At 38.4% G+C, this 26,639-nt stretch overlaps 1 protein-coding gene across 24 annotated transcripts in view; it reads left to right on the top strand.

Annotated features, from left to right (window-relative positions):
* The window catches only part of ZNF462 (zinc finger protein 462), a 175,035-nt gene that overhangs the window by 97,233 nt on the left and 51,163 nt on the right, over positions 1–26,639 (top strand). For 8 of the 24 annotated variants that reach the window (XM_034410637.3, XM_087886392.1, XM_087886386.1 and 5 more), the window contains 3 exons: positions 7,473–7,508; positions 8,023–8,141; positions 16,348–16,539. In XM_034410637.3, the coding sequence (XP_034266528.2) occupies positions 7,473–7,508; positions 8,023–8,141; positions 16,348–16,539 (347 nt within the window). The remainder of the gene's footprint in view (positions 1–7,472; positions 7,509–8,022; positions 8,142–16,347; positions 16,540–26,639) is intronic. The other 16 variants (XM_087886395.1, XM_087886388.1, XM_087886385.1 and 13 more) reach the window with 3 other exon arrangements.

Genomic DNA, 26,639 nt, shown 5'->3' with positions numbered 1-26,639 from the left:
GTCTGTATTACTTACTATTTCTGCTTCTTAATGTTCATTTGCCCATATTCTGAAGAACCATACAGATTTACCAAACCGAAGCAAATGTTCTTATTTTCCACATATACTACTTTTACTGTGCGGTGCCCAATTAATATCAAAGGTATTATATATGGATGACAGTAAGCCCCCAGTAATTCTTAATAAGCAGTTATTATTTTGGCTTTTCAACACTTAAACTTGTCAAAATTACATTATGGAAATACAGAAATTGAAACGTAAGCCCCATAAATTCTAGATTTTCAGTTATAAACCGAAATCTACCTTGAAACCAGGTCATACATTTCAGAGATTTTTTTTTGAAATTGTGAACTTTTTTTTATTTTATTTTATTTTAAATTTATATACCGCCCTTCTCCCTGAGGACTCAGGGCGGTGTACAGCCAAAATTAAAAAACATAAAATACAAATATTAAAAAACAGTTAAAATATATATAAATTTGGCCCAAAATTAAAAATACAAACCAATTAAAACATTTAAAACTTAAAAATGTTCCAATTTTATAACCCTCAATTTGTTGCCAGCTAAATAACAACAGATTGAGTAAAGCAGTCTGTTTCATAGAGGTTGTACTAAATAAGATGTAAAAATGGAAAGCAGAACCATCCTTTTTCGCTCCCCCTCTGCAGAGCCAAGCTTATGTAGGCTTGCTATGTTAAACTTTGACTTCTATTGGATTTCTGCATTCGTCCTGTGGGTGTCCATATTTTTTTCCCTTGCTTGGTTTTCTTGATACTTGGTATAATACTTGCCAGAAAAACTATTGATAAGTGAATGTATGATTGATAAGTTAATTGACCAGATCAGAATTGTGGATGCCTGTAAAACATTTTTGCAATTTCATACTAGAGTGTTGCAAAAATGTATGACAGAAAAGATAAAGGATTAATAATAATTCTCAATTAGGAGTCTTTCTCCTCAATTCCGTTTCTGTGGCATGTCACTACTGAGTTGTCTGTGTTGGAAGTCGCTTTTTGCCTTTCTGTTTTCCAGTTCCGTATGAAAAACACAGATCACCACACTTTTATTATTTATTTATTTATTGCACCTGTACTCTAGGTGCAAGTCAAGCAAAACAAGGCAGCCACGGTGAAGCTATAATTTTAAATATACTTACTCAGAAGTAAGACCCTTTCAACAAAATGCAAAACTTCTAAGTAAGCTGGCTTAAGATCAGGCTTTAGAAAACAGCAGGAACCAAAAAGCTAAATTCTTATCTTTCCCACTAAAAGGGAAAGGTGAGGAATATACTAAAAGTTAATCTTATGTTTTATCTAAAAAGAAGTTAAATAAATTAATCTGTTTCTTTAAATTAAATTGAAATTATTTAGAGACACACCTCCCCATATACATAGTAATGGTGCAAAAAAAAAATAGTATGTATTGTGACATTGAAGATGCCAAGAAATAAGGGAGAGAATGCAAAATGAGTTAACATCCCAAATAATCTAAAGCAGGAATGTCCAACTTTGGCAACTTTTAAGACCTGTGGACTTCAACTCCCAGAATTCCCCAGTCAGCATTAAAGTCCAGAGGTCTTAAAACTGCCAATGTTGGACATCCTTGATCTATAGCAGGCCTGTCAAACCTGGCGGCCTGCGGGCTGGATACGGCCCATCCAGGCCACACCCATCCCTGCTCTGCAAAGGAAAAGAACATTATGATACATCACGATATGACCCACGATGTGAGCGGGTTTGACACCCCTGATCTATAGTGTAACTTCATGTCTTTTACGTTATGGAATTGGGTTTCTATGAAGAATAGCCTGATTTATAAGGTTAGGCAGACTTGTATTGAAGTAAAGGACTGTGACTGATTGATTGTTTGACTGACTGACTGACTGACTGACTGACTGACTGATTGATTGATTGATTGATTGATTGATTACAGATGCGTTTATGCTACCTGAGTCATCAAGGCGCTAAGCAGCTCACAGTAGCAATGTTACATGTAATAAAACAAATGTACAAATTATAATTTTGTATTACTAGCAAATAATTAAAACTATATGACATAAAAATGAAAGCACTTAAGAAACTAGTCATACTTTTTCCCCTCTTCCTAGCATTTCCCCACCAGTGCAGGCTCTGCTTTTTTTCCCAAATCAACCAAGGGTTGATTCATTGGTTGCAACAGGAATTGACTATGTGGGTTGAAAGAGTGAATGACCTGCCCAAAGACACCCAGTCGGCTTTCAGTCTAAGGTGGGAGTAGTACTCATAGTCTTCTAGTTTCTAGCCTGGTTCCTTAACCACTAGACCAAACTGGGTCTCCTTAAAACTAATTATAAACCTGCTCATGTCTCAGTTCTTTAAAGATGCAGGTCTTTTCATAGCTTTCGGAATGCCAGGGATGAGAATATAGATCTTGTGGGATGGTTTTCCACAGAAAAAATATGTTGGATTAGGAAGGAAATCTGTTTAAGGTGATGCAAATACGTTGTGTACTTCATTTACTTTAGTTACAGAAAGTGATGGCAAAGAAATAGGTTGGATCAAAGGATCATAACTTTACTGCTTCCAATTTAGCTGTAGGCAGTAAGGTCTTAGATGAGGTGGAATGGATGCAAGGGATGTCAGGAGATTCAGGTTGCGGTATGGAGTTTAAGGAAACGAATGAAGTCATCGACAAACATGAGTAGTAAAAATGTCCCAATTGGAAGAGGAAGGGAATTAATACAAGTCTTTCAAGTTCACCTTATCCACCTGTCAGTCTAGAGAAGTTCCTTCCTTGTTTAGGTTCTTCCATAAACCCACAGAAATAAATGATGCATTGTTATTTATCTAACAGGAAATGAAATATTTGATGGAGGTAAATAATCTCTAGGTCTGGCCCATTGGAATCTCATGATAGTATTTACTGAATAATTTGTTTGAATAAAAACCTTTAAGGACACAGTGTTTATAATACTATCAGGTTTGTGCCTTTGTAAGCATTAGGCACTAAATTTAAGGTAGCCTTAAACTATTATAGTCAGGCTACAATTTTGAGGCAGAATTTCATTCTGTCAGCTTTGTCATTGTCATCTGGAACCAAAACAAGGCAGTCTTAACTATACCAGCAAAAGCTTTTCATTTTCTGATTTTTTTTCCCTGGTACAGATAAAATCTGAGATCCATCCAGTGGAGAGTCATCTAATGCTGTTAGGAACATGCAGAGTTTCCACCACCAAAGTGGTGGAAATGTTGTTCCTTGTAAGACCTTCCCAAATCCTTCAGTTTATAGAAAATGTGAGATCTTGCAGATATCAGGACGGTGCAAATAATTATCCTGCAATTTGGTATCTTGTCAATACTGTCTGTGGAGATTTCCCCTACATCCTTAGCAGGGAACCCATTTTAAGGTACCTATCTTTGCTCTGATCCTAGGTTTCTGAGGAGATGCGAGGGATGCATTGTTAGTGTGTACTAGCTAGAGTTCTTCAGGGATCAGCCTTTCTATCAACCATAGAAATGGATATTCAAGTGCACTGCACATTGAGACCATGCATTTCTACGTAGAAAAGGATGCTTCAAAGATTTAAGAGAAGCATTACCTTGAAGCTGTTTGTGAAGTAACAAGCCATTTCTTGTAAAAAGAAGTGACTTTATTGTTCCAGACTGTTCCGCTTTGCAGCCCTTCTCCAGCATCCTTCACCACTTGGGGAAGTCAAAGTAAGGCTTCTGTATGTAGCTGCCCAGAAGTCTATTTTGGCTTTTGTGAATACTGGAGAAGACTAGAAGGAAACTGCAAGAGAATGTAGTAGTCCTCTTAGCCTTCTCCAACCCTGCTGATGTCATTTTCTTGAGTTTGCAGCTGAGAAAAGCAAGATACAACAGGAAGCCTTCAAATGGATGCCAAAAGCTTCCCTGAGGCAAGTCATGTTGCTTCCTTGCCCAAACAAAGAGGACATTGTCTCTCTGATGCACCTCTAGGTCATCTCCACAGGCCTACAATCTGGGTAATACTTTTAGGCATGAAAACTGGCTGAGTGACTTCAGACAAGTCATTCACTCTCAGTCTAACCCACCTGACAGGGTTATTGTTCTGAAGAAAAACAGAGGAAAGGACCTTGCTTGCTTTTATTTGTGTGTGTGTGTGTGTGTCTATATCTAAAAGGTGGAATAAAAATATAATAGTAAGAATTATAATTATATTAATAACAATGATAATAATTCATGACTGCCATGTAGGCTCCCAATTTGTATTGTTTAGCTATTACTAGATTTCCCTCAGTTTCTTCTTTCTTGATAACACCAGCTTCTTGTATTTTAGTCATCCTGGGTCAGTCTCCTAGGACAAGAGTTTTTTTTTTTTTAAACTCCCTTTGAAAAGAAAAATGAAGCCACTAGGGGGCTAATTTTATGGGGAGACAGAGATAGGATTGCTCTTTTGGTTCTTTTTTGAAACGATACTTTAAAAATATTTTAAGTTAAATTTAAAATAAAATCCTTTCGGCTCCATTTTATTATTTTAAACTTGTACTTTTTTAAGTTACAGGATTTCCTTTAGGATAAGTCTCCCACTAATAACTTAAAATAAAGCATATTGTGGAAATACTATTCGCAGTATTTTAGTAAAGCACCTGAGATAATTGGTTTTTTCGTTCTTCAGTATTTTTTTTTCATTAATATACTTCTCCAAGCTATGCATTAATCAAAATTATATTTTATATTCTATGGATTCAATGAAAAGTAAAATGAAATAGTCAGGTTTTTAATTTTATACTTATATTCTCACCTAGTATTGATAAAAGTTATATTATTTCCAATTTATCCTACCAAAGAATATATATTTTAAAAAAAACCTGGAGTGATAATACAGAACAAAAACCCTAATCTTATTAGTGAATAAAAGGATTAAAAGTAATTTGCAGTCCACATGGTATAAAATAAATGGTTTGAGGAGGTTAACCATACTTTTTAAAGTACAAATGTCCAAATTAAAAAACAGAAGTGTAGATGGTATTATAAAGTAATGACTTTGATTCTGGGCTAAAATGAAACTGAAACAAGGTTGTGTAATTTCATATTTAATTTATTTGGTTGGTAGTCGTTGTTAACAGTGATAGCTGAACAGAAACAGCTGTGCATATCAATACTTAAGTCAATTTAGTGATCTATTAATGAATTCTCTCTTAGCACTTTCTCTGGTCATTTAGTGGAATAGCTAAAAATTCAGAATGTTTAACTTCCATATTTGTTCAGCCATAGTTTATTATCTATGTTATTATCATAGCTTATTATCATAGTATATCATCTAACTTTGAATTGTAGTTAACAATTGTAGTTAAATTTGTTTAGTGAAAATTAAGGTAAGAAATTAACTTGTTATACCAGACATAAATAAGACTAGTCCCAGGTTTCAGTTTGAATTAATGGTAAACTATTGTTAAGTGAAAATACAAACTATTATTTCCTATTTCTTTTCCCTGGCTATTATCATCATCTGAAGGACCCCAGAAAATTGTTAGGTTTATTCATAAATCTGGCTATTTTCTCCACGTTGGAGAAATCATTTAGAAATCATGTTATTAATATAATTATAATTATTACTATTATATTTTTATTCCACCTTTTAGATATAGACACACACACACACACACACACACACACAAATAAAAGCAAATCGTTTGAAAGATGGCTTCAGAATGTATGGAACACATTTTGTTCAGGTGTGCGATTTGCACTTTTCTCAGTGAAGAGGTTATGTCTGAATGCATAGAGTCAGCCAGAAGCAACTTGATGTGGTTGCTTTGAAAATCTGAGCTTCAAAGAGGCTTTGGGATAGTCTAAAACACAGGTGTCAAACTCACCATATCACATTGCCGTCTCGTGATGTTTCATGGTGTTTTTCCCATTCGTGGAGCTGGGATGGGGGTGTCCTGCACATGACGCATCTGGCCCATGGGCCGCCAGTTTGACACCCCTGCTTTAAAACACTCATTTGAAAGGTTTTGAAAAAAATCCTGCTCTTCATTTAGATTGACGTTACCAGCCGTTCTGGTTGCTGACTGTTTTTATGAAATAATTTTAAATTACTTTTTAATAATTGGTCTTATTTTACTTCTGTAATGATCATTCTTCCCAGCAGAGAATAATTAAAAATACTGGAGATACTTTTCACCTGGGGATGAAAATTTATAGCAAGGGCATTTCTTACTGTTCAGATAAGTAGCCAATGAGGAAACCAACTTCTCCCACATATTTGCATGACTTTTGGGAGATAAGGCTTACTTTTGTTGGAATCAATATTTTGAATGGATCTGTTTTATTCATATTCTGCAGGTGGCTCTAACAATCCTAATTTCATGTTAGATGTTCAGTTTTTTCAATTAAATACGAATTGTGGATCTAGCACCCCTAGGAAAATGTCTTCTTTTATGCAAAAATTCACAGCATTTTTTTCTCCTGATAGGAAGCAGGGACTTCAACTGTCTGCTAAGTATTTTTATTTCAGCTAAGAAAGACTGAAATAAATGAACAATGGTTAGATGAAAAGAGAAGTACTTGATGGTACTGCATATTTACAAAGAGCTTAGCTATTGAAAGTCACCTACCTCTTCTCACCATAACATGCTACAGTCATATTCGACGATGCAGGCTACAAATAGAATTATAAAGCAAGTGCTTTCAACTTCTAAAATTTTGTGTGTGTAAAAAGAGGAAAGCCATGGTACTTAGTGTGCGTGTAAGAAACACCTCCTGGCTTCTGGAGCAACATTCCCTTGAAGATATTCACAGTTGTGCCTCTCCTTGATTTCCAGAAGTCTCCTGGAAATCGCCTGTGTTCTTGGCTTGAAATTAAAGTGTTTGTAAAACTCCTGTTAAGGTTATTATTTTTTATTTTCCATGTTGGGAGTCTTGTTTTGGTCCAGACAGTAATATGATTTTTACTTATGTTTTTAATATATGCATTGGACTTACAGTATGTTGCCAAGAGTCTTCGTAGAGTTGGATGACCTTTAACAAATCTAATAAATGAACAATACACAACTTCTCATTTTAATCATTTTCATGTTATCAGTGGTGTAACCATAGTGGTAGTGCAGTGGTTAGAATGCAATATTGCAGGCTAATTCTGATGACTGCCAGTAGTTCGATACTGAATGGCTCAAGGTTGACTCAGCCTTCTATCCTTCCAAGGTTGTTAAAATGAGGACCCCAGATTGCTGGGGGGGGGGGGGAGGGAATACTGGCTCTGTAAACCGCTTAAGAAAGTGCTGTAAAGCACTATGAAGTGGTATATAAGTGCTATTGCTATAGTGGAGACAGAAGAAGTGGTTACATTGGGCCTTGTGAGCTGAGACTTCAGTCTTAAAATAAATAAAAAAAGATGGACCTGGCCACAGGCAGTTGTAGGACCAATGTACATGGTCCCATGTGGAGAAGCTAATTTGACCAGGCAGCACATTGGATATAGGTGACCACTTTCTTCCTTTCCTCCTCAGCCCTTCAGGAGACTCATATCCACTCTTCTGGCAGAGGTACAGTTGTGTGATGCTTCTCCTTTTCTTCCTTCTTTCTGCCCTGAATTGCTACTGCTTGAGCTTTTTAACCCATCGATGGGGCCACTGGAGAGATCTGGCTTGCAGCTCAGGGGGCTAGTGGTGGTGAAGGTATTAGATTAGGAGAGGAGAGACCAGTTTCTTGCCTGCTCTCAGTTGCGTAAACTCCCTGGTGACCTTGGGCCCATCATTCACTCTCTGTCCTACCTAGCACATGGTGATGCTATTGAAGGGGAAATTGGAGGAGGGAGCTCTAAGTACGCTACCTTCAGCTCCTGAACAAAAGGCAGGATATAAATGCAATAAATAATATAATATTCATTTTCCTGCACCTCTTCCGCAGTGCACCTTATCTGTGAAAAGAAAATGAATCTGTGCCGGTGCAGGCGGTTGATGAAAGTTGATGTCTTTCAGTCATCCCATACTGGTTGAAATGATTGATACTTTTGCTTCTTTCTTTTTTCCTTTCCATTGCTGCTTTTCTCCTGCCAAGCTTGGATCGCCATATGCAAGCACACCACGGACATCACAAACCATTCCGCTGCAAACTCTGCCCTTTCAAGTCCTCCTATAATAGCCGGCTGAAAACTCACCTACTCAAAGTCCATGCTGGTAAGTCTCTCCCCTAGTTTCATAAAAAGAAGGTCCCCTTTCTTTTTTCCCCACCCTCGCTGTTTTCTGCTGCTGTAGCCTCATCAATTAACAGTAGCTTGCAGCCTTAAAGTGAGCCTTGGGGCCAATTAGGGGAAAAGTGCTTAAGTTAAGCTAATTCTCCATTCAGCAAATCTTAAGCTGGAATTGAACCAACTGAGTTAGGTGATCCTAAATTAGACACAGGCTGGAACTTAATTCCAGAGCCATAATTAAACTTCTACTAGGGTGGAAACCAGGGCAAGAGGTTGAATTAAGAGCTTAGGCTACAGCAGAGCAGCCACCCCCTTTGGATAGTAAATGTTAATCAGGTTGAAATAAAAGAGCTGTGCCAAATGTTCATATTCAGATTACACAGTGTAGTTTTACACTTTGTTTTGAGCCTAGTCATAGCCATCATTCCTTGCATATTTTGTTGTTTGGCATAATTTTGTCTTTACGTTAACAGTCTGCTTTTTGGTTACTGTGCAAAGATCCCATATTGAACACTTTTATGAGGATATGGACATATGATGTCACTGTATAGTTCAGTAAGAATAAGCAACAAGAATGGAGTGCACACTTCAATAGACATTCATGGACAGATTGTCATGCTTAAATGTACATTTTGAAGCATGTGTATTCTAAGAAATCACATTCTGATAGGTGTCCTAACATGTTATGTATTAACCCAAGGAGCCTTGGTGATCTCCAGGGAAGACTTTATAACCTTTGAATTTATGGACTCCTTTAAAATTGTGGGAAACCATGAATATTTTAATAAGTAATATTCAGAAACTTCAACTCTTATGGTTTACCTAAATTCTACTAAGTATTATAATGTGTAGTCTGTTCAGTAAAGCACAGAGAAGTTAGGTGAGTTTGTTAAATGAGTATTTAATCTGACAGTTATAATTTTGACTGTTCTTCATCAGCTACATAACTAACAATAGCTTGAAAATAATTAAATACAGCCTGCCAACTCATTAGTTTATGGGCATATATTTCAAAACCAAGAATTTCAATAATAGCTGTGGGCTTCAGAGATTTCTCTTCAACATTAATGTTGTTGAGAAAGATACAACTTTGTTAAAGCAAACATAGTTAGAAACTTATTGTTATTAGTTGTGAAGTCATGTCTGACCCATCGCGACCCCATGGACAATGTCCCTCCAGGCCTTCCTGTCCTCTACCATCCCCTGGAGTCCATTTAAGCTCACGCTGACTGCTTCGGTGACTCCATCCAGCCACCTCATTCTCTGCCGTCCCCTTCTTCTTTTGCCCTCAATCGTTCCCAGAGAAACTTATCTTAAAATAATATTACCAAATACTGGATATGGTAGTTGCAAATTTTATTTTTTATAGTTGTGTCTATGATCATTTTTGTAAGTCTTAGTTCTTCAATAAGTATAGCATAGTCTTTGATTGGCTGTTGTGTTCTGTCCTATTATGGGTTCGTCTCTGATAAGCTTTGGTTTCATTTATCAATTAGTTCCAAACAGGGGTGAAATCTAAAATTTGTTACTACTGGTTCTGTGGGCATGGCTTGGTGGTGGTGGGGTAATGTGACTGGGTGGGTGTGGCCAATTTTTTTTTTTAACTTTTAAAAGCATTTTTTCTACAACTTCTTCGGCCGAAGAGGTTGTAGAAAAAATGCTTTTAAAAGCCTCTGACGATCCCTGCTGAGCTGCGCGATCATCAGAGGCTTTTTTTTAACTTTTAAAAGCATTTTTTCGGCCGAAGAGGTTGTAGAAAAAATGCTTTTAAAAGTAAAAAAAACAGCCTCTAATGATCGTATGGCTCAGCTGGGCATGGGGGGGGGCAGGGATTTTTGCTACCAGTTCTCCGAACCACCCGCCGCCATCACTACTGGATCAAGCGATCCAGTCCAAACCGGGAGCATTTCACCCCTGGTTCCAAAAAATTTGGGTGGGGAAGAGGGTAGATTGGCCCCATCATTCAGATTTCCAAGCTCCTTCCAGGTGATAATTGAGTGATAACTCTATAATTTTGAGATCAGATCTTTAGGAAAGTATATTGCTGAAGGTGTGCCCTGAAGTCAGTCATTCCAGTTTATGTTCTTTCAGGAATGTTTAGCCAATGTTATAACCTGAACATACTTGCATGCGATTTTCAATGTTTGTGTTCCTCTTTAACGAAGTCATAAGTATCAAGATGTGGTTATGTGATCTTCATTGTGTTCTGTACTGCTACAGTTTTACCACAGTTTACACATCAGGATCTTATGACTTATTTCTACCTTGACTTTTTTCCTCTCTGTGATTACATTTCTATTCAAAACTGGTATTTTATTTCAAAGCTAGACATGACAGAGGTACTATTTTTATTCAGTTCTATTTTGATTGAGTACAGAATTAACTTGTGGAATTTTCTAGCACTAGATACAGTATTGGCCACTAGCCTAGATAGTTTTAAACATGGGTTGAGCACATTCATATACATGAGCTATCCACATGGCTAATAATCTTGATAATTAAAGGAATTTCTGTGCAGTGTCTCTGAATGCTAGCTCTTTTATCTAGTCAGCAGAGGAACGGGGGTTGCTTGTACACTTGCTTATACATATCCTGAAAACATTTATTCAGCATTGTAAATGGACTAGTACACTAGAATCATATAGTTGAAAGGGACTTTTGGAATAAACTAGATTTGCCCTTTATTCTAGCATAATAAAGTTGTACTTATGAGCCCAGGTATGCTGCACTGTATATTTTTTAATATTACTCGGTGTTCGTTTCAGTTGACTTGTAAATGGAAAATGTTTTTTTTTTTAAAAAACAACTTTTGAAATGCTGTTATATTTCTTCATACCCACGGATCCTACTCATTTGATTTGCTACCAATATTTTCTTTAGCTTTTCTGAGTTTCTTGACCTAATGCATATTTTGCAACTAATCCTTCGGAAAGCAGTTTAGGCCAATTAATTGTCTGTTTGCAGAATATCCTTTGCTTTTTTTTTTTTTTATGTCAAAGGGTTTGTTTTGGGTTGTTAATTATTAGCTGCATAACCAGAAGTAGAGCAGGAGGGCCGGAAGCATTTAGTGTCCTGCTGAAGTGTATTTTAGGGTTATATGCTGATTTCTTAATGGAGGAATCAAATAATACCTTTCTGTACTAAAAAACAGAGCCTTTCGTAATATTCTCCGGTGACCTCCATATTCTATTTTCTATTTTTATTCTACATAACTCACTTTGAGGGATGCAGAGCTGTTTTGTTATTCTAACATTTACCCTAAACATTCACGTCTATGGAACTTCTGTTTTGTGAACGAACTTAGAATATGAATGATATATATAAACCCATACTCATCCTGCTGTAGACTTTGGCATTTTTGCTTTTCGTATTTAAGCATTTGGAATACTCGTTTTTCTATCAACAGTTGGCTGATGTGCTTTTGTTTATAAATACATTTAGCAAAGCATTTTAAGGAACTGTCATTTGTTTTCCTCTTATCAATTCTTATTCTCATATTCTCATGTTGTAACTTCTGGCTGAAGTGTGTATTTTGGTCTACTGGGATTGTACTTAGAAGAAACACTAGAATCAGTTCATGGTAGGTATTCTCACTCACATAAATATCTCCTGTTTCCTGGTGGAAAAAAAGTGGATTACTATCAACAGCTCATTTATCTGAATGTACAATGCAGGAACCAATCTGGGTCGGTCACTGGGACCAGAGGTTTAATCTTCTGAGTTTTCAGACCTGTGCTAGAGCCCAACCTCAGGGAATTTCTGGTGAGAGAGAACCCTGAGGATGGACTCCAGCATGAGTTCAGAAGCTTGGAAAACTAAACCTCTGGTCCCAGTGATCGATCCAGATTGGATCCTGTACATTATCCTGGGACATGATAATGTACAATGTACAGTCTCTCACATTAGAGACAGTTTAGTATAGAGGTTAAGGCGCCAGACTAGAAACTCGGATATTGTGAATTCTAGTCGTGCCCTAGGCAGTATGACTTAAATTTTGTGCCAGTCATTCTCTCTCACCACTAGGAAAAAGAAATGATAAACCACTTTCCAAAACTTTTGCCAAAAAATGCAGTACTTGTCTAGGCAATCACCATGAGTCAAAACTGACTTTGAGGGCACAACAACAAATATTCCATGCAATAAATATCCTTTCAATCATATTATTTTGTGAGTTCCTTCTTTCCTCTGGTGAATGGCAGGAAGGTGGAATGGGGAGACCTGATCCATAAATGTTAGTCTGCCTCAATAGGAAAAAAAAAAGACTTGTGTTCATATAGTAGTTCTTGAAAACATCATTAATACCATATTTTTCGGAGTATAAGATGCACCTTTTTCCCCCAAAAAAGAGGGTGACAATCTGGGTGCATCTTATACTCCGAATGTAGCCCTGCCCAGCTTCTCAAATGGAGGTTTCAGAGGCTGAAAAAAAGCATCAGAAAGAAGCTTCAGAAAAGAAGCCCCCAAACAGAGCTTCACAGCCTTTTTTTCTGAAGCTCTGTTTCGGAGGCTTTCAGGGGCAGAAAAGAACATTTTTTTCTGAAACAAAGTTTCAGAGGCAGAAAAAAAGCAAAGCACAGAGCTCACAACCAAGGAACCTGTTGCTAAAATTCACCTCTGGGAACAGCTGATTGGGGATATTCCTGGAGGCCGATCCACCTGCCAATCAGCTTTTTTCTTATTTTTCTCCCCCAAAACTAAGGTGCGTCTTATACTCCAGTGCGTCCGAAAAATACAGTACTTTGTAATGTCTTGAAACAGCCATCTTTTCCTCCACCTAAATGTCATTTTGTTTTTTAAACTGAAATTTTGTTCATCATAAACAATTACCCTAAATAAGCATTATTATATAACATCCACCAGATCTTGGAGCAGTCTTGTTTTCATGTCAAAGACAGTGTCCTTGTAAAATTTGAAACCCCTTTATCACTTAATTTCTAATTGCACTCCTTTTCGTCCTTTGATCCTTTTGCACATGTTCCATCTAACATCATTATATTCACTTGTTAGTGCATCTTCAAATGTTCTCGGTTGTTCAGGCATCAAAACTAGTTGCACCATAATTCTATTATGCTGCATTAGATCTGGATAATGAAAGGTTATCAGAATGTAAGATGCGTTAGAAGTCATAGAATCATAGGGCTGAAAGGAACCTCGGAGGTCTTCTAGTCCAACCCCCTGCCTAGGACAGGAGTCTTTATTCCATCCCGGACAAATGGTTATCCAATCTTCTCTTGAAAAACTTCAGCAATGGAATACCCACAACTTCAAGAGGCAAAGCTGTTCCATTGACTAATTCTCAGGAAATTACTCCTTGATTCCAGGTTGCATCTTGCTCTGATGAGTTTCCACCCATTATTTCTTTCCTGCCCTCAGGTGCTGTATTGACTCTTTGGGAATCATATCAACGATAACTAGAAAGTAGAAATTATTTTCATTAGGCCATCTACATGAGGCTCATTCCCCAATGACATATATTTACTGTTTTATTTTGCTATTTTATTTATATATGCTGCTTTTATGACTTTGAAGAATTATAAATGTCAGGTGATGGTAGTGATAGTGTGTGTGTGTGTGTGTGTAATTGATGTAAGAGAATACTGAGAATTTTTAAAAGAGATTTACATGAGAGTAGTATTGATATGGCAGACAGTGGAATTGAAATGATTGTTATTGTTAGAAAAAAATGAATGAAAGCAATAAATGCTAGAAGAATGTTGGAAAATGATAAGGCTGCAGGTATAGATAGTGGAACTGGAGAAATGTCAAAAGAAGGATGTGGTTTGGAGTGGCTGTGCATTTATATAATGTGTGTGAAGATTTCATCTGTGCCTGATGATTGGAAGACTGCCATTATGTTCCTTTGTTCAAAGGGAAATATAACAAAAAGGAATGTAAGAATTACACAGCAATTAAGTTGTCTCATATGCCTGGGAAAGTTTGAGCAGAATTCTGATCTCAGAATGTGGCACTGAGCAGAATTTGAGAAATGCATATGGTGTTACACCAACCAAAGGCTTAGAAAGGAGAAGTTTTGTTTTTGAACAGGTTAGTGAAAAATCTATGAACATGAGAAAGAAAGATTATTATACTAACTTATATATAGAACACAGGCTAAAATAAATAGCATTGAATTAAGGGATATTTTATAGAGTTGAAGGCTGCTGAGAACAGTCTGTTGAATGTAAAGTATGTTCAATAAGAATAATGAATAATAGAAAAAATAAGAAGAATAAATACATGCTTAAAAGATTCAAAAAGGATGTGTGATATTCCTTTGGATATTTAATACATTTCTGCATATACAGTATATATATATATGAAATACATTTGTTGACATTAGAAATACATTTGTTGGGAATGTGAATGTCTATGTACATTTCTGTAGAAATAATGCTGAATTGTTGGCTGAGGACCCAGATGATTTACACTTAATATTGTGAATTCTAAACTTTAATGTATTAAAGATCAAAGTAGTTATCTTTGAGAGGAATAATAAAGTTAAGCACTGCAAGCTGTGCAAAAATTATGAAAAACAAGAACAGGGTTTTTTAGGTGAATTTGTGGGCCTTGGTAAAATATTTATCAAAGATGGGAAACTGAAAATACATTGAAGTAATTTGGTCAGAAAGAATGAATGAAGTCAGTGGGTCAAGAGAAAACAAAACACTGAAAATGTAACTGGATAATGTTGATAAGATGTTCAAAAAAGATGAGAAATTTAAAAAAGAAAAGGCAGTGGATAGATGTGTGGTGGATGCAAGGATGATCCTCAAGTGTAGAAAGATAAGAAAAATTATGGTGTTACAGGTAATTCCCATTTAACAATGAAAATTGGCACCAGAAATCCCATCACTAAGTTGTGCACATGTTAAGCATGATGTCATACAACTGTGATGGTTGGTGACAACAATTCTGGCAGCCATCATTAAATGACAGCCATGCAGTTGTAAAGCAGGGACATCACATGACTTGTGATTTACAACTTCCTGTCGGCTTTCCCATTGGCTTTGTGAGAAGCCAGCAGGGATGGTTACAAATCCTGATCACATGACCGTAGAATGCTATGATGATGGGAAATGCAGGGGGTTACTGAATGCCCAAATTGCAATGACATGACTAGGGGTGCAGTGTGATGGCTGCAACTACAAGGACCAGTTGTAAGTACCATGTATAAGTGTATCACTTATTAATGGTACTTAACACCTGCCACTGAACAAGCGAGAACTACCAGTCTAAGAATTAAATTTCCTTCTCCTTTTGATATCTGTGCTTTTAATTCCTCTGGGTTACATTTCCCTGTTCCTTTTCTGCACTTACTTTGCTTCCCTGGGAAAGAAATAATGTGATGGGCATGTAAGTCTGTATGTATGATGCCCAAATGTCAAGTTCAATTCAAGTAAAAGGATTAATTAGTAGTTACCAGTAGACACACTAGGAGAGTTTACAGTTTCACCCCTGGACTCATGACCTCAATCAACACGGTACAAGTAACACATCATTAATCATGTTAATGAGGGTTATTATCATTTAAGTACTGTTTGGCATGAATATTATGTTTTCACTGTACACTTTAGCCCCTGGTATTTCCCTTCTTATCTCTTGGAGATTGAGTTGCTTCCTCAAGCGAAGCTGCCCCATCCCCATTTTCTGTCCCCTCAAGCAATTTTTGTTAAGCTTTGCCGTCCCATCGATATGCCATGCATATAGGGAAATTTTCACCACGGATAACAATCAGCAGTTCATTTATCTGAATGTACAATCTCTCATATTAGAGATAATTTGGTACAGCGCTTAAGGCACCAGGCTGCAAAACTGGGATACCATGTGTTCTAATCCTGTCCTAGGCAGTGTAACATAGACTTTGGGCCAGTCATTCCCTCTCAGCTCCAGGAAAAAGCAATGACAATTCACTTTCCAGAACATTTGGTTTGGAAGGAAATAACAGCTTCCAGTACGGCAACCAGGTTTCAGAGTTGGTCCTGAGACTAAAGGAAATAGCACAGTTCCAACTATTTTATTCTATGGGACCACCCAAAGGAGGATCCCATGGAATTTCGTTAGAACCCATTGCTGATTCCATTTGAAGGAAAATATCCCCCCCCCCCCCAGGCTTCCTTTCTCACCCTCCTACTTTTTCCCCACCTCCTGTTGTCCTGTGAGCTGATGACTTGCTTGTTGTTTTGCTCAAACAGGTGAACATGCCTACAAATGTTCCTCCTGTTCATTTTCCACCATGACAATCAGCCAGTTAAAAGAGCACTCCCTGAAAGTGCATGGGAAGGCATTGACACTACCAAGACCACGAATTATCAGCCTTGTAACCTCGCATGCTCAACATGCCTCCAAGAACCACACTACTGCTGAAGAAGTGGAAGACTCAAATGGTAAGAGGTGCTCTCGGCACCCCCCCCCCTTCCTGCCCCAGGGTTCTAGAGGGAGAATCTGTTTTCTTCATGGGGAAAAAACAGTCTAATACAGAGGTAATTTTTTTTTCACTTGTAAAGGGGGTGGAAAAATCCCACGTAAGCAAATTGGATGTTGATAGGCACCGAAGAGCAGTGCTCGTTCATGTTTTATCCCTATAATTGGCACGTAAACAATTTAGATTTCCCTGCGTTTCTTGTTCAGTGTCTTAGGATACTGCATTATCATTATTTTGCAGCTTTAACATGAAGAAGCAGAAGCATTACAGACTTTCCCTAGCTGAGGATTATGTTGTTGGGGAAACGAGGCTAAAATATTTGTTGATCCTTGGCTGTCACCCTTCATACAGTAGCAGTAAGAGGTGTTTGGGAAAGCAAATTTGTTGATTCATTTTTAAGCAATGCCATATGGAGTCAGGGAACCTGAAATGTGAGCCTTCCTTAACCATAGTAAAGAGATGCTCCCTGCTATCCCTTCCTCTCAACACATATTCTCTTCTTTATCAATTCTGACATTTTCTGACACTAGGCTGTGAAAACATCTATAAAAACCAGCTAGCAAGTCTCTGAGTAGCTTTAACAAAAATTTCTAAACACCATAAAGATTAATGCTATGAACTAGTCCACCACTTCCGCTATTGGGTCAGTATACATATGTTACAACTAAAGTGGCCTCGTGATTTTTTTAAGCAAATGTGGCACCTGTGAATGGAATAGTATGGCAGTAATGCTTAGCATAGTTAATTTTTTAGAATTCTATAACTTTTCCATATAGCAGATTGTTTAGAATTTGATAACTTATTTTTAAAAGCATTATCAGGTTACACACACTTAATAAAGTTTGGTTACTTTATCGCATGTCAGGTTGTGTAATTTTTGGCATCTAGCGTAATCTTAAAAAACTGAAAGGTCAGGCAAGTTCTTTAACACTATCTCTCTGCCTCAGACTGTTTTAGTAGATCTTTCTGTCAAATGAAAATTGTATGTGGTTACAGGTTTTTTTTCTGATGACTTATAAAAAGAATAATAAGTCCTGATTTAAGCCAAAGTAGTGAGTAAAAGAAGCATTTTTTTCTAGCATGAGGCAAAAAGGGTGTGTGGGTTGTATATTATTCTTTCTTAGGGACTGACATAACTATCTTTGTTTTTACAAAATATTTGTGACATGAGCAAAATAAGTCTAAAGGCTTTGGAACTGGGAAAAAAAATCAAATCTGTATTGATATTACTAAAAGGCAGTTTCTTATACAGTATAAGCCAGGGGTGAAATCCAGCAGGTTCTGACAGATTCTGGAGAACCGGTAGTGTAAATTTTGAGTAGTTCGGAGAACCGGCAAATACCACCTCTGGCTGGCCCCAGAGTGGGGTGGGAATGGAGATTTTTTTTTTTTTAATTTGATTTATATGCCGCCCTTCTCCAGAGACTCAGGGCGCTTACAATGCGTTAAGCAATAGCCTTCATACTTTTGTATATTTTATACAAAGTCAGCTTATTGCCCCCACAATCCGGGTCCTCATTTTACCTACCTTAGAAAGGATGGAAGGCTGAGTCAACCTTGAGCCTGGTGAGATTTGAACTTGCAGTAATTGCAGGCAGCTGATGTTAATAACAGTGCATTAGTCTGCTGCGCCACCAGATTTTGCAATATCCTTCCCCCAGGAATGGGGTGGGAATGGGGATTTTGCAGCATCGTTCCCCTGCCACGCCCACCAAGCCATGCCACACCACACCCACAGAACTGGTAGTAAAAAAATTTGAATTTCACCACTGGTATAAGCAGCAGTAATATCCGTGTTTGCTCTCAATTATATATTCATTCAGATATGCAATGGTGAAATATACTTTTTTTCAAAATACATAATGTTATGCCAAGAGAGTAATAGGAAATATATATATATACCCAAACAATTTGATATTTGCCAAAGAGTTTGGGAATTCATAATGTTCCTAATAATAAGAAACCAGCCCACGTATTAGCAAAAAGGATGTCTCTGTTAGCCAGATCACCTTACAGAATTAAAAGGACTGTGTTGTGGATATCCACTCACCCTTTACTAATAGGTTTATTAATCACATTATTTTTGACAATTATGGAAACAGCTGACTAAGGAGCCTGTCAGAGTACAGGTGCTGAAATAATGAAATTGACATCCTCAGCCTCATTTGATAAAGGGAGAAATCCCTCCAGTGATTTTTCTAAACTTTATACTGCTGAACATCAACTTCATTACAGGTAGTCCTCGACTTAACAACCATTTGTTCAGCAACTGTTCGAAGTTATAGCTGCAGTGAACAAAGGCAGTTATGACCAGTGCCTGAGGTTTCTGTCATTGCAGCGCCCCCTATGGTCACATGATAACAATTCAGGCACTTCACATCCCACCTCCATTTACAACCCACAGGGGCGCTTCAACTTCCTCCACCTATCTTTTTCTCCTCATATCTATGCCCTGTTTGCTAATCAATATGGTCACTTGGCATTGTACTTTATGGTTGCATCACTTAGCAACAGAAATCCCAGTCCCAATTATGGTTATAAGTTGAGATCTACCTGTACATCCTTGAAGTGATTTCAATTTCTAGTATAGAAACAAGCTCCACAAGTTGGCTTTACTGCTAAATTGCTCACCATTGTTCATTGGTATATGAAGTTATTGTCATGGGTCTGTCGGAGGCCGGGTCCAAGGAGGAGACGGAGACGGGGCCGACAGAGGAAGATGGTGCTGCCTCTTTGGCCCCAAAGGAGCAACAGGGAGGAGCAGGGTGAGGCAGCCCCAGATTCCTCGGGCCTGGGAAGGGTCATCAGAGAGGAAGAGAGGGCACAGGATGACTGAGCGAGGGAGGAGGAGACGGAAAGGACAGGCAGTGGAACAGAGGAGCTCTGGAGAAGAACAACTGCCTCCCCTGAGCATGGAGAATGGAGAGGAGGCGGGATCAGCGCAGGGCGGCTCAGGAAGAGGGCACCCCGTCCCTTGTCTCCAGGCTTACCTGGCGAACAGGATTTAAGGGGACGCTGTGGGGAGGGGCGTTTGTCAGGAACAAGTGTTGCATTCTTCCGGCCACACTTGCAAATACTGACATCTTGCTACCTTGCTTTGCTTTGCCTTGCTTTGCTTTAATTCCACTTGCCTAGCCTAGCTTTGTGCGAGCGCGCAGCAACACTGCTCTGCTCCAGGTTTTTGCTGTAGCCCCAGCAAGGATGCCCTGTGTTCAGGTTTTCCGTACCGCATCTGCTCCTTGGCTGCTCTTCTGGATGTATAGCAGCCAGAACTATTGGAAACGTCTGTGTGTGTGTGTGTTTAGAGCTCTGATCTTCAATTTGCAGTCAACTGTGGGGATTTTGGAGGAAGATTGAAACAATAAAAGGGAATTAAGCATTCACTTTGGTCGTGTCCTTTCCGTACCCAGCCTGGGTCATCACAGTTATATGGTTGCTTAAAAATACAGAAAACTGTGTGCATATATGGGACCAAGGGCATATATGGCAGAGAGTGTTTGGGACCCTTAACATTTATAAATACAGGTAGTCCTTGACTTACAACAGTTTGACTGTTTGACATTACAATGAAAAAAGTGACTTATGACGCATTTTTCACATCTACAACCATTACAGCAGCCCCATGGTCACATGATCAAAATTCAGGCCCTTGGCCTCATATTTATGATGGTTGTAGTGTCCCGGGGTCATGTGATCACCATTTGCCACCTTCTGACAAGCAAAGTCAACAGGGAAACCAGATTCACTTATCAATCATGTTATTAACTATTAACAACTGCAGTGAGTTGCTTAACAACTGTGGCAAGAAAGATAGTGAGATGGGGCAAGGAGTCACTTAACGACTCGCTTAGCAACAGAAATTTTGGTCTCAATTGTGTCGTAAGTCGAGGACTACCTGTAATTTGTATTATTTATCAGACTTCCTTAGATATGCAAATTTCCATACTACCAAGCCATTCGTTAAATTCCATTTAGCTCCAGTATCTCTAGCAATATAATCACATTTCCTTTTAGGAGTGTGACTGGTTCCTATGTTTTCTAGAGCAATGGCCCCCAACCTTTTGGGCAACAGAGACTGGGTCTGTGGAGAGAGGTTTTTCTGCAGACCGGAGGGGACATGCCTGCATCCCACGGATGGAGCTTCACTTGTTTGTGCAGCCCGGTTTCTGGCATGCTGCGGCCCGGTGCCAATGGGGGGGGGGAACCCCTTCACTGGAGCTATGTCAGTGACCCAAAGGGATTATCGAGAGCAGACCAAAAATGATTATGTACCTCTCCCATTTCAGCCAAAGGCTGTTGGCTAGCAAACAGAGTAGCCAGGGACTGAAATCCAGCAAGCAACTGATCTTTTGCTGTGGGTCAATATTAAGCAGCTGTCTAGAATGGCTGATTATATAGTGGAAATGACACTCATAGCTAGGGAAAGGCAGATCTAACATACTGTTTGCGAAATCCTGTTGTGGCTAAGCAGTTTGCAAATACATGCTGTGAGATTGTAGAAAGGCCTTCAGTGGTTTCCGCTTTTTTTTCTTCTGAGGTGTGAAGTAGAGTCAGAGAGGGTCAGTCTTGCTGTGAGGATTTGTACAGAATATTTGTGCACTCAAGCTACTGTTTTACTGGAGAGTGGTGTTTAGTAATTAAATGTTAGACAGGTTTCTTCACCAGGTGCTCCCTTCACTGCAGCACTGCAGTGTGGAAATGACTTTTGCGGCAGAGAGAGCTTGTAAAAGCAATTTATATTACTGCAAAGAAATTGTATATTGACAGTGGATATTTTTAGAACAGTGGAATTTATGATTGGGCGTAGCCACAGCTAGGGATACCTGTGACAGCTAGTAAGATCCTGGCCGGATTGAGAATGTCTTATTAATACACTTAAGAACTATAGATTCACAATGAAAGTTCAGTATATTAACATATAATGTATTTTGGATTCTTCATCCCAGAAAAGCTCTTGCCATGGTTTGTTTATTGAGATGTCCGAATCACTAGCTCTAATTCTACCACCCCTTGCCACCTCTACAAGCCATAGTGAGAAGCTATTATTAGTTTTGGGCTTCACCATTCCTGATGTTTTGAGAGGGGGAAAAAAATCCATCTAAGTTCAAACATCATAGTTAGTAAATCGTGGAAGGCAATTTTATTTTTTGGAAAAAAAAGCAAAGGCAGATCAGCAAGGAAACGATACTGGCATATTGTTCATGATACATTTTTAAAGTTTTGGCTGTAGATGACTTCGGAACAAATAATGATAAGAAAGGAACGATTAGATGGAGAGGAAAACTTACCTACCTCATTACCATATTGTCAGCAAAACTAAGATTGTTCCCTTTATGACAAACCGCAATGGCACCAAAATTTGGATATAGTTGTGAGGATATCTTTGATGGGTCGTCATTCTCCATGCCCATAATTATAATATGAAATGACTCACTTGATAATCTGGGATGTAAGTGAAGATAGCAATATTGGTCAGTGGATGATGGAAGATAATATGTTATGGGATGATTGGACTAGTTTCCAGTCTACCAACTCTATGGAATAATGCATTTATTTCTGTTTCAATACCTTAGATATTTAGGTTGCTCTTGGATTAATAGTGATTCTCTTTTTAAAAATGGGAAAGCAACTAATTAAAATAACAGAACACCTATACCTATTATCAAACCAAATATTTAACCCAAATGTTCTTGCTCCACAAATTTTGCACTTCAAATTCATACCTGAATGAGTCTGGGAACATTTCAAGAAAGTTTCACCAAAGAAGAGATTAGAGGGGGGGGGTGCATAATCCTAAAAGACTTTGCATGCCAAGAATATATCATTTTAACTTTGCATTCTTTAAAGCTGAAACAAGGTGTTATTTAGCACTTGGCTTCCGTATAAATTATTTGCTTTAAAAACTTGCAGCGCATCTCAAGTTTAACTTTGCAATTCACAATAGTATTTGAATTATAGCTTGAAAAATCCCCAACTCTACAGGTAATTAATAATAATGATAATTTATTAAACTTGTAGGCTGCTGACCTGATGACCCTGAGTGGCTCAGAATAGCAAAAAAAATTGAATCAACTCAATAAAACATAAAAGAAACATACATTAAGATATGGCATTATATACAAGAACTACATGCAGATTCATAAAAATAACTAAATTCTTGACCTATATTCACTTGGAGAATGAGTATTTTCAGTTGTCATGAAAAGGATAAAACAATGTCTTTTGAATTTTTTTTAAGACAAATCTCATAGAAATTGGTAGAGCTGCCTGCATGAATTTATAAAAATACAAAATAATCCTCACTTATGTCAAATGTACAGGCAGTGCTGCTGTTGGAAATAGAAATAAGAACAATATATTTTGAAAGGAGAGTGTTTGGGTAAGAATTAGAATTAGTAGTAATTGTTGCAAAGACATATATTGTTCTACAGATTTCTTTAAAGTAGCTATTCTTTTTTCAAAGCTGTTGAAGGCCCCTCTAGAAATAGTTTGTGGAGTACTGGATGTTTTATTTTCTCCTCTGAGACCGTATTTCACAGGCATCCACATTGTGTGCATTAGAATACCAAGGTCCCTTTAGACCAGAGAGGAAGCAGCTTCCCATGTTTGAGGCTTTAGCTCTCATCAAACTCCAGGGATCGGGATCTTGGAATCCTCCTCAAGCTTAAAAATCAACATGCTGTTTGTGATGCACAGAAGAGTCTTGGAAAGAGCACACACACACACACACACACACACACACACACACACACACACACCGAATTTGCAAAGATGAAAAATTGGCCAGCTTCCTGAGTGTAGCACTTAAGAGCATCTCTGCTTTTGCAGTCCCTTTTAATTCAGTGTTATCTATGGTTAACCTCATATCTCATTGCCATTCATCGTAATTAAGGCCAAATCATGTTTTGTGTTATTATAGGCAGCTAGATGTTTTTGTCCACCTACAGAGTCTTTCCTAAGACCTGGGATGGGCAGGTTATTGTAATTTGATGGTGTTAATTGTACCGTCGCAGGATGTAAGCTATTCCACATGAAGCTGCCTTTTGCAACTGACTGATGGTGATTTTGTCAATGCCAATGATATTCAACAGTACACCAATTGTTTTGGGATAGCACCCAAGGTGCCTATCCCTATTGGGTGCTACCTTTGTTTTCTTTTGCCACATTCATTCTACTTCTATTTACAGATCTTTGTATTTTGTGATTTTCTCCAGTTCTTTCTCTTCTCTTCTGCTATCTCCAAGTTTCTGCAACATCCACTATCCAGACTTTTTTCTCTTTCTTATCAACAATTGTTTTGTGTTTCTTGTTGGCCATTGTTATTACAGTTGGCCACAAAGCAGCCAGATGTTCAGACTGTCTGAAGGATCTGGGATAGGTAGAAATTGTCATTTGATTATTATTAAGGTTCATCACACAGTCAGCCAGAAGTTTAGACAGGATTTGACATTTTTATCCACCTACCATGACCTTCCCGAGGACCTGGGATAGGCAGATGTTTTTGTTCAATCCTGATACAGGATGGTGATGGTGTCACAGGATGTAAGCTATTCCAAGTAAAGCTGCTTTTGCAATTGACTGTTGGTGGTTTTGTCCATGCTGATTGTGTTCAAATTTGAAGGACAGCCAAGAAGAGGCGTTTGAAGCTTGTATACCACAAAGTATTATTGTTGTTGGTCGCACAGTCAACCAAATGTATTATTATTATGTTTGGTCACATAGATAGCCAGATGTTTAAACTGGATTGAGCATTTTTATCCACCTATTGAGTCCTTTCCAAGGATCTGGAATAGGCAGATGTTGGTATTGTCACAGGATGTAAGTTGTTCCAAGTCAAGCTGCCTTTTGCACTTATTATTATTATCTGTTCAGGATGATCTGAAGTCACAACTACCAGTTCTTTAGCTGGATTGCCCTCCATAGATGTCAGATTCTTCCCAAGAACTCCCAAATTGTAATGTATTGGCATAGTATATGTGCAGATCCCAGCAGTGTGGCCTTTTGCAGTTGACAGATGAAAAGATTGTCAATGTGCAGATTTTCTAAGTGCAATCCAAGATTTTTTGGTAGGGCCTCAAGTGTAAAATTGCTTATAGCTACCATATTTGAAAAGACTCTGGGCAGCTGTAGTTCTCCTCCATGGTGAGGTCTCTAAACTCCTGTCTAGGTGAACAGGGATTTCAAGTCATTGGGTTATTTTTAATCTTACTTTATCCCAGAATTAAAAGGAATAAAAAAACAAGATAAAAAGGAAGCCCAGAGTTGGTTTGAAGTTGCCTAAATTTAAATAAATGATACATTTGCTGAATGCTTCTGCTCTTTTAACTTTGACAGGGTCTGGATCTAGACCAGTGATAACTAACCTTTTTGCCAAAAGTGGGGGGAGCATGGGGGGTCACGCGCGTGTGCCCACACCCTTAATTCAATGCCCCCTACCTGCATGCATGCCAGCGCGATCCCCCTGCCGTCACCCTGCTTTTGGCACGTGATAGCACGGTAGGCCTGGTAGGCCTGTTTTTCGCCCTCCCCAGGCTCCAGAGGCTTTTTAGGAGCCTGGGGGAGGCGAAAATGGCCTCTCCCCCCTCCTGGAGGCCCTCTGAAGGCAGGAAACGGCCCATTTCCTGACTTCAGCTGGTTGGCGCGCGCAAACGAACGAGCTGAGCTAGAGCAACGCTGGCGTGCCCACAGACATGGCTCCGTGTGCCACCTGTGGCACGCGTGCCATAGATTTGCCATCACAGATCTAGACTGTATAGAATCAGCTATATAACTGACTTGTGTAGTCACTGGAAATAAGATTAACTGGATTGTTCCTTCAGTTGAACCTGGTGCACTCTGCTAATGATTAGTAAGACATCTCTGGAAGCCAACAGTATTACTTTTATTGATTTCGGTACATAATGCATGTAGTAATGATGTTTATGTCATATTGAAAATCTATTTCTTTTGCCATAAAAACTGCTGTACAACATCTGTCTGAACTCACCTGTGAATACCATTGTAGTTTATCTTTGTTTCCAAGTGGTTCTTTCAGTTCTCCTGGTATCTCTGAAGTGGCTCTTTAAATTCCTCTGGTTTTATGATTGATTTGGGAATTTCATTCAATTGCTTTTAAGAGAAGAATAGTCTTCTATCTGTCATGAGAACGAGAAAACCCTTCTGAATCGCATCCCCTTTCTTTCTGCTTTGGCTTTGTTTGACCTGTAATGGTCTTGTCTGCCTATATATAGAAAAGAATGTGATGGCTTTGGTAGCTAAAAGCACTGTAATGGTTTTATTGCAACGTAAGTAACAATTGTGAATAAATTCTACATTCCTGAGAAGCTTCTTTCCATGGAAAAATGGGGAAGGACTAGGGGAAGCCCCAAATTTAGGATGAGGAGCGTTGGCATGAGCCACCATTGTGAATGCCAGGATTTGGGCATTCATAGACACAGATGTAACCTAAATTTAAAATTGTAGTAGTGAAGGTTCATAACTCGGCAGTAAAGCACCTACTTTGCATGCAGTAGATGACGGGGATCTTCAATTAAGGCTTGTGAGATCAAAACTGAAACCTTAGAGAGCTGCTGTCATCCAGTTTGTATGGTGGCTGGACCAATGGCGTGACTCGTTATTAGAACCTTTCTATGCTCCTATATGCTTTTCTCTTGCTACCGATAGTGACAACCTTGTTAATCATAAATCTCTTTTCACACTGCAAGTGTAGAAAGCAGGAAATGACAGGTTTTTTTCCCCTCTAGGAATTTGTAGTAGACAGGGATAAAGAGGTTAGGTCTTGTCTGAAACATAGGGGGGGGAGGTGGTTATACTATGTTGGAAAAATTTGTCCATTGTACTTACCAGTCTAATTCATCCCATTTTTACCTAGCAAAACTGAGAGCACCTTAAAGCAGGTACATACATCTTCTCTTAAAAGCTGCATACCTATCACACTGACCCTGAATAGAATCCTGCAGGAGTCATAACAGGATAGAAAAATGTCAGGAAAGCTGATAATTTCTTATTCTCGCCATCCCCAAAATTGGAAATTCTAGGCATGCCCCAAAGCTCTCCTCTTTA

This window comes from Pantherophis guttatus, chromosome 2 (assembly GCF_059756535.1).
Source record: "Pantherophis guttatus breed Tessera chromosome 2, ASM5975653v1, whole genome shotgun sequence".
NCBI classification, from domain to species: domain Eukaryota; kingdom Metazoa; phylum Chordata; class Lepidosauria; order Squamata; family Colubridae; genus Pantherophis; species Pantherophis guttatus.
Note: the sequence above shows the minus strand (reverse complement) of the source record. Positions and strands in the feature narration are given on the sequence as shown.